The 8,880-nt window shown below is 43.1% G+C and overlaps 1 protein-coding gene across 1 annotated transcript in view; it reads left to right on the top strand.

Moving 5' to 3' along the window:
* Positions 1-8,366, top strand: part of LOC107121097 (lethal(3)malignant brain tumor-like protein 3) — a 77,859-nt gene extending 69,493 nt beyond the window's left edge. Inside the window, exons 14-15 of the mRNA XM_015423950.1 lie at positions 2,002-2,064; positions 7,755-8,366. Coding sequence (XP_015279436.1) covers positions 2,002-2,064; positions 7,755-7,883 — 192 coding nt within the window. The 3' untranslated portion in view covers positions 7,884-8,366. The remainder of the gene's footprint in view (positions 1-2,001; positions 2,065-7,754) is intronic.
* Positions 8,367-8,880: the final 514 nt, after the last annotated feature.

Here is an 8,880-nt window from a genome sequence, read left to right as displayed (position 1 = left end):
TCTTAGCCATAGTAATCTGAATCTGCTCTTGCCCCTGCCCTCAGCTGTTTACATGGAAGGGCTTCAGCTCTGTCCCCATTCTGTATCTCCGTGTCCTGTGTTATGAGGATCAGTTATACAAGGAGAACTAGGACCATTTTTGATATATTAATCACACACATCTGCAATATTATTAACATGAACAGATCAATGTGAGTTGGCAGGACTCAGGATGAGACCCACTTCCTTGGGAGGGTTTGGCTCTTGTATAACAGCAATGTGAGGGTAAAGAAAATAAATCTGGAAGGATCTTGTCCAAGGAGAGCCAAGAGAGGAATTTAAATAGGCTAAGTTGAGAATGGGCAGAATGCATTTCTTGCAGCTTGCATCAAGACATTAGATAACCAAGAGTTCTTAAAAGAGGAAATTGTTTGTGGCAGTGTCGCTTGTAACTATTTGTGCTTTGATACTGGAAATAGGAATGTCACATCTATACAAAGTCGAATTATTCCCTTTAGGGAACACCAGATTATTACTGAGCTGCTTGTTTTCCTGGAGACGTTAAAGTGAAGAGTTGCAGAGGAATTTGTGCTCCCCCCCCTTTGCCTCTTAATGGCCTTAGATAGTTTAACATTATGAAAATTATTCCTGCTACTTTTCAGATTGGGGATGGACTTGTGTGGTTTCCCTGTTGTTGCTGCAGCTGCCAAAACAATGCAACAGCAATGGGGCTTCCATGTGACATGTTTCCCTGCAGTCACCCTCTCTCTCTCCCCCAGTAGGGGGGCTTTTTTTTCAATCTGCAATTAACATATCTATATAACATTATAGCGCTCTCTCTGTTGGGTTCTTTGAATTCCCAACTTTCATTTTTAAAAGTTAAGTCTCCAGTCCATTTCATTGTGGAGATATAAAAGGAAAGGCATGTGTGCAACCAAAAGACTTGCTTTCTAAAAATTGACCCTGGGAATTCGGAGAACCTGATAGACACATTGTGATAACATTATAACAATTGGTTGATTTCCAATTACTGTTTTTAAAAGCTGCCATAGGGAACTGTAGCAGGAAAAATGGTGCTGATACGTACGTAACTAGGAAGATGTGGACATTCCTGTCCATATGGGTGCGCACGTACACGCCCTTTTCTCTGCAGTCTTTACCAAAACATCACAGCAAAGAAGGCTTGGCAAAGAGCACAGGAAAGATGGGGGAAACCTGGGAGGTGGATGGAAACACTGCAGTGTGATGTTAAGGGGTTGGGGGGACTTGCTTCCCAGTAATATCCAAGCTGGGGCAAACAACCCATGTGTTTGCCAAATTCTTTCTCTTGTTTTTAAATTCATCATGCCGATGTTTCTTCTTGGGCTACAGCCAGCTCAATTCACTGTGCTGCCCCAAGCGCCTGTATTGCATGATCCAAGATGTGTGCCTCTTTATTGCAAGAGGTCTAGGAGCATATCTGTGGGGCTGCCTTGCTGGTGCCCCCAAGCAATTGCATGAACAACTTGTAGTTGTGCTTGCCCTGTTTGGTTATTCTCAAGATTTCTCTCTTCCCTCGTTATTGCTACTGTTCTTGTTTCTGTTCTGACATCGCACCATGGACAACAGCAGTTTCCTGCAGTGACCGAACTGACAAATTGTAATTCACAACCAACCAGCAATCTGAAACCATGATTTAAAGTCCGTTTGCAAGCCATGCTTTGCGCTAACTATAGATCTGGCACGATTTCTGAATTAAAAAACATAGGCAGTGCCTTTGTTCTGCCTCCCAAGGCCACTACATGAAAATGGGCATGGGGGATGTCTAAGCCCTGCTTTGCCTTCATGTTTGGAAGTCCATATTCTGGTTTGGGATCTGAACTTCAAAAACGAACAACTTAATGCTTACAATGTTTTGTTCAAATGAATAAAAATGTATTAGCAAAGCAGGAGGACACATCTGGCTCTCAGAAAGTGCTTTCGTTGACAGGTCACCAGTTGTCTCTTTAACCTTTCCCCATTTTGCTTGCAATACTTGTTTAGGTGGCCGGCTTTGTCCAGCGTTTGCCAGGTTGCAAGGACCAGGCTGCATTGTTCCGACAAGAGGTAAGTGAGCCTGGTCTGTGTACATCAAAAGGTCTTGCTGTTTCTAAAGGCAGACAGGACAGCCTGTAGAGCTTTATGTACTTTTCCCTTAAAAATTTTTAAAATAAAATCTATGCACCATATAAGGTACATTCTTCTCAAAGAAAAGCAAAAATGCTGCATTTATTATGCAAATTATGCACGTCTGACATTTTTGTGTTTCTGGGAATATATGTGTTTGTAGTACTTACGATAGGCAAGGAATTATATAGGACACACAGACAATCCACAGGGACGTGAGAGGTCACTTCATTTCCCTGATATCTCCTTCCCCACACTATTCCGTCTTTCTCTCCTCCTGCCAGCCCCCATAGCCTCTTCCCTTTCCCTGCTTCCTTCTCTGCTTCCTAACTCAGCACCAGCCTTTCTTTTATCTGCTCCCCCCACCTCCCCTTCTTCAGCTTTATTATATATTTACTTCATTTATACATCCCACTTTTCTCCCCAGTGGTGATCCCAGTGCACCTTACATCACTTTCCTCTCCTCCATTTTATTGTCACCCCAATCCTGTGAGGTACATAAGGCTGATACGTTATTTAGTTACAATGTCCCACTTTCAGTGGGGAAATCATTCCAGTCCTTATGGGGTTCACCATTCCCACCTTACAGAATATTCCTCCTCCTGCTGTTTATCGCCCTGATACTGGACGTTGTCTTCACAGCTTTCCATCCTTCACTTCCCCTCTCCCGGGGTGGTTCCTTCCTGTACCAACTAGTAATATGTCAGAATTCCCCTTTCTAACCTCCCCCAGATATTGTTTTCCATACACTTCCATTTCTTTTCTACCAAAAACAAATCAAAGCAGCCACAACTTGCACAGCCAAATCAGTGACGTTTATTACTTACACTACATTTATCAATATACTGGGTGCCAAAACAGAGCCATACAAGCCACTGTTTGATTCAACTGGATCAATTTACTTACCATTAAAATAATTAAAAGCTTTGAATCCAAAGTAAGGTAGCCAAATACTGAGGCCTTCCATTGGTGCCCAAGGCAATCTAGACAGCAGTTTCTTTTTTCAAACAAACCATAATCTAAGATGGCTACAACCCCCTTTGGCCCCCAGTGGGCTTTTCTTCTCATGGACTGTGAACCCCCATTTGTCTAGGGATTTGTGGATTCTCTTGTTTGCACATTTTCCTCCAGTTCCTTCTAGTATTTTATCAAAAGCTAAGATTACTGTTATGTGTAAGACCTCTGGACAACTTTTAAATCTTGCTAATGCTGCAGTCTCTTTGGGGAGACCATTTGATACCTGCAGGGTCACTCTTTAACCCCATAGTGTTTCTTGATACAAACCAAGGGTGTGCCCCACTACCCTGGTTATCCAGCTGCTATTAGGGTTCATGCTAACAGCCATTTTTCCAGTAGTTTGCAATGGTAACACATATTTTCATTCTACAAGAGTAAAAGACTGCTCTTACGCTGCCAGTTAACGTCAGTGGTAGGTGACAATGTTCCCTCTAAGCCGTGGAGTCTTGTGAGCAAAAATTCTACTTTTTGAGCTACTGGCATTAAAACTGTGAGCAAGCAAGTTGGCTACTACATAAATTAGTTTGCTCTGGAGCCATCCTTCCTGAGCTGAGACAAAAATGTGTGAGCTGGAGGCTAAAAAATGGTGAGCTATCTCACACTAACTCAGCTTAGAGGGAACACTGGTAGGTGACCCGCACAGTCATCTGCAATTTAATTCTCTTTGGCAGCTTCAGTTCCTGTAAACCCACAGCAGTTATTGCTGTCTGTGGAAACAAATTGGGGGGAAATTCAGTGTGTGAATTTTTCCTTGCGAAGGAAAACATTGGTGATGGAAAGTGCTGTCAAGTCGCAGCCAACTTATGGTGCCCCTATAAGGGTTTTTAGGGGAACAGACCAACAGAAGTGGTTTGCCATTGCCTGACTCTGCGTAGCAACTCTAGACTTCCTCGGTGGTCTCCCATCCAAGTGCTAACGAGGGCCATCCCCAAGATGTGATGAGACTTGGACTAGCCTGGGCCATCCAGGGCAGGGCAGGAAAAACAATTCACTGGTAATATTTTCCATGGTGTTAATGGCCCTGGGGGTCATGTATAATCCCTAGCTGCACCTTCCACTTTGGGTTTAAATTATGATGGTGCTGCCTATTTCTGCTTCCCATGACCTGTTACGTTATGGCCCTGTTATCTGCAGTAAATCTTTGGGAACTAGCCAGTGTACACATAAAGAATGGATTTATTTTTAATAAATAGCAGCTGTACCATGCAAGGGTTAAAAGTGAAGGAATGCTTATTGGTATTGGTTTTTAAAATTCTGCAAAGCAGGGATTGGTTGCACTTCTGACCCACTGGCTCCTGCTTGAAATGCTAAAAACCTTATTTTCACATTTCTAACTTTCTCTAAAAGGGGGAAAGATCTATACTAAAAGGTCTCTCTTATAGCTCGATTCTGATATTTGAGGCAGCACTAAAAGTTTCCTCCATTTTATGCTCACAACAACCTTGTGAGGATGAATGGCCCAAGTTCTCCCAGCAAGCCTCTTTGGCAGAGTGGAAGTTTGAACCTGAATGTCCCAGATCCTAGTCCAACACTCTTAACCACACTGGCTCTTAAGTACAATTTCACTGCCATTTTATCTTTAGGCCTCAGTGTGCTTCTAGACACAGTGACTCCTGTATTTATCCCTCAGAGATTCCAGATAAAGGCTGCTAGGCCCTAGATTCCCTTCCTGGCATGAGACAGTTACATTTCTCATCCAAGCTAAGCTAGGCTGAAATTAAGCCAATTTTAAGACCCCTCTGGCTAGGATAAGGCTTTGGGTGACAGAACTGCTGAACTCTGCTATAACACTCCATTAGCAGCAATTGAGCTGCCCAAATGTATTGTATTTAGGTAAGTAATGATAGGGAGTGGGTGGCTATGCTTTAATTTTCATTTTATTTACTAAATGGCCGTAGTTGAAAAGAGAATAAATTTGTGCAAAGTATGATAAAAGAAAGCCAAGTAGATTAAACAGAACTGCTAGTAAACCATAGCTAGGGAGTGATGCCAGCATCTTAGGACCATGTTCAGATGAGGTCTCTGCAACTCCATGCCTTGGTAGTTCATCGAATGGAAAGGTGTGAAAGGCCACACGTCAGAATCCAAACAGTTTCTGTATTGTTGTCTCTTATTGACATGAAGGTTAGTATTTGGAAGTTGTTTACAGTCATTCCGGTTCACAATCCAAAACCAAACCACAGTCCATGTAACACCTTTTATTTGGACCAACCAAAATGATGCAAAACAATTTGTGGAGAACACCCAGACTGAGAAAGAGCTGTGGAGAACTCAGAAGCTTGCACACTGTTCACTGTCATTTTGGTTCGTGCTAATAAAATGTATTACATAGACTGTGGTTAGTGTTTGGTCATCAATTTCCCCCCACCTTCTTTGGAGCATATAAAGTGTTTCAGCAGCCTGAAGGCTTTGCCAGTGTCCTTTCCCTTCAAAGACTCTTCCTTGTGTCCTTTTCTTAGGTCCTCATCTTACCTTCAGTCACACAGTGAGGAGATTCTTGTGCTGTGGTGGCAGCTGTTGCAAAAGTGTTGTCTTTAAAATCTGCATGACTAGTTAAATCTCCAGTGGCCGATGAGAAGCCTTGCTAGGTGAAAGCCCTGCCTGACCCTGGCCACTTTCTAAAAACACTTGGCCAGTGTGCTGTAGTGGTTAAGAGCGGCAGACTCTAATCTGGAGAACCGAGTTTGATTCCCCATTCCTCCTCCGCATGCAGCCTGCTGAGTGGCCTTGGGCCCATCACAGTTCTCTCAGAACTCTCTCAGAGAAAAGCAGGGTATAAAAACCAACAGGAGTCTCCATGGTGCCCATGGGCACCACATTGAGGATCCCTGTTTTAGAAGGCTTCCCTGGATTGTGGGGGGAGGGGGGAATCCTTGCAAACAGAATTGGGGGGGGGGGCTTTTCCCACTGTTGAGCTCGTTTCCTGTTTACATTGAGGGTTTTTTTTAAACAACTTTCCTCCATATACAGTCTGAAGTTGTACTGTCTATTCTACCACCTCAGAATCCTGCTGCCTCTTTCTTCTACCTGTGTGAACCAGGCTGCAGTTCCAGAAAACAAGGAATAGTGAGGTTGTGACCTGCCAAAGGACACTGTGAACTCTTGAATGGATATAGAACTTCTGGCTTTGAGGTCAAAGCCTTTTATGCATAGCTGTACAGCCTGGTTAAATGGGTACCCTACTTAGCTAATTCCTAGAGTTCACCATGCCTATTAAACATATTTGCATAAGCTGTCGTTTTGGGGACACTAAGCACTTGACCTTAAATATGTCAAGCGGCAATGGAACTACTCTGTATTGTATAGTACATTGGAAACAAATTCTAGTATGAATATTTTATATTCATATTTTATAAGTTTGCATATAATCTGTCATCCTCACTAGTCCTCTTCAATTAAGACTTGTGACTTCTTCAGCATCCCTGCCTGGTAAAGCAGAGGCAGACAAAATGTCCTTCGGGAATGACCGGTCACTCTCCAAGCCATTAAAAGCTCTCTATCCCATCCTGTCTGCTGCTGTATTCATTTCACTGTACTATTCCTCCTCCTTCATGCAGTTTCAGTGCCAAGGCTATGAAAAGGCTGGGCGGGGTCTCTCTCTCTCTCTCTCCTCACTGCTCACTTCTTCAGATATCTGTGCTGTTTTCTGCTGCTACAGACAGACTAACATAGCTACCCATCGATGTATTTGGATTCTCTGCTCAGAATTCAGTCCCTTTCTTACTGGACACAAACCAGACCTCTTTTAAAAAGTTTTACTCCATAAATTTCATAGATCAGTCAAAACATCCAATGTGGCATGACCATATCCATACAAAAAGGAGAAGTTAAAACTATAAATAATCAAAAATTGTAAAAAGCGCTCAGTGAGAAAGGAGAAGCAAGACAAGACCAATCATCCATAAAGCTTCTTCTTAAATAACAGTATTCTAGAATTAAATTAAAAATGTAAATGTTAAAGGGGAAACTAGTTCACATGCAACAATATTACCTTTCTCCCCGTACCTGAGACCATTATATAATTTCCGGTTGATACTGTAACTTCCAGTAGTCTGTTCACCATTAATCTGTACAGTCAAAATTTCTGATCATAACAGTGAGTAAAGGGCATGTAATTGTATTTTATCTTAAAACTTGTTGCAGTGCTTTACAGATAATACCCACTTCTCAGTAAGTTTGTAATTATTTATTGTTTTACAGAAGGAGGCCACTCACAAAAGGTCCATGGCATATTAAGCAAGGGCTCTGGTGTCATGGTCGAACCACCTCCTTTGCATGCAAAGAAAGTTGCTGGTTCAATCCCAGGTGTTCCCAGTCAAGCCAGGCAGCAGGCATTAGAGAAAGACCTTTCTTTGCCTGAAGCCTGGGAGAGCCACCCCAGTCGGTGAACAGTGCCAAGCTTAAACAGGCCAGTGATCCGATGTGGCACAGAGCAGTTTCATACAGGCCCTAATTGAAAGTGAAATGGTGTGGTGGGAGCTTTTAGCAGGTGTAGCTGATTGTGTTGCCAGTTCTCAGCCTTAAGTCCTTCTGTCCCGCCTGTTAATTGTAAGGCCACAGAAGCCATCTGTCATTCATCACAATTACTTTATTTCCCTTTTCTCACACTCCAGCAAATCGATGGCGAAGCCTTCCTTCTCCTAAACCAATCAGACATTGTTAAGATCCTGAGCATCAAGCTGGGGCCCGCACTGAAAATATACAATGCCATCCTGATGTTCAAGACAGCCGAAGAAGCGTGAGACAGATCCCCCCTGACCCGGCTGGGGCACGAGGTCAGACGTTCGTGCAGGAGAAGAAAGAGAGCATCCATCCGCCCCCCCACAACCAAATCTGAATAGGCTGGGACCTTGGAAAGGCAGTGGGGCCTTAATTGTATTTCAGACTGACTTGGGTAGAATCTGCTGAAAGGATCCCGAAGAAGAAGAGGAATCCCTTCTGCCACTTGGAATGAATGCAGTGGCTTCCCTTCTAGGAAGAGATTATTAATTTTTTTTTCTAATTGAATTTTGGATATGGTTATATTGATCTTTTGTGAAGATCTTGAAGACACCTCCAGTTATAAGAGGAATCCCAGGTATTGCTATTGATGGGGAGCCGATCTCGATCAAGCAAACTGACTTTCCTGTTGACAGTGCCTACAAAAAGAAAGTCCAAGCTGTCTCCAGAGTCCTTGATGTCTTCTGTCCACACAGAGCCTTGAGAGGGGGGGGGGGGGGGGGGTTTAGTAGAACAGAGAGAGTCTTCAAAGCAGTGTTGTTTGGTTCCTAGTACTGGGAAATTTAGGCATTTCTGTTCTTCCCAGGCTAGTTTGAAACCTTTCTTTTTCAGCTATCCAAATACCGGCATTTAATTTTGTTGTTGTTGTTTTATAAGTCCAGCAGTGTTTGCTTGGGGAGGAAAGGGGTCCACATGAAGTCCATCTCCATGTATGGTGATTGTGCAGTTTATCGTATTGCATTGTTTAAGTGCACAGTTAATAAAGATCACAGGAGAGGGCTCATCAGAAGGCAGGCCCATCATTTGAGTGATGGGGTTCTTTCGAATGAACTGTACAAAACATACTGGGGAGCCCTGATAAAAGAAGGGGGCTGTTTTTAAAAAATGCCTGTATGATGAATGCATTCAGCACTCTCTCTCTCCCTCCCTTTCCTGCCCCTCTCTTTTCTTGCCAAGAAATCTTACTTGGAAAAAGATCCAGTGGCTTTAGAAGCATTGCAGGTTTTTATACACATAGCT

Source organism: Gekko japonicus, unplaced genomic scaffold, assembly GCF_001447785.1.
Source record: "Gekko japonicus isolate JY-2015 unplaced genomic scaffold, Gekko_japonicus_V1.1 scaffold344, whole genome shotgun sequence".
Lineage (NCBI taxonomy): Eukaryota > Metazoa > Chordata > Lepidosauria > Squamata > Gekkonidae > Gekko > Gekko japonicus.
Note: the sequence above shows the minus strand (reverse complement) of the source record. Positions and strands in the feature narration are given on the sequence as shown.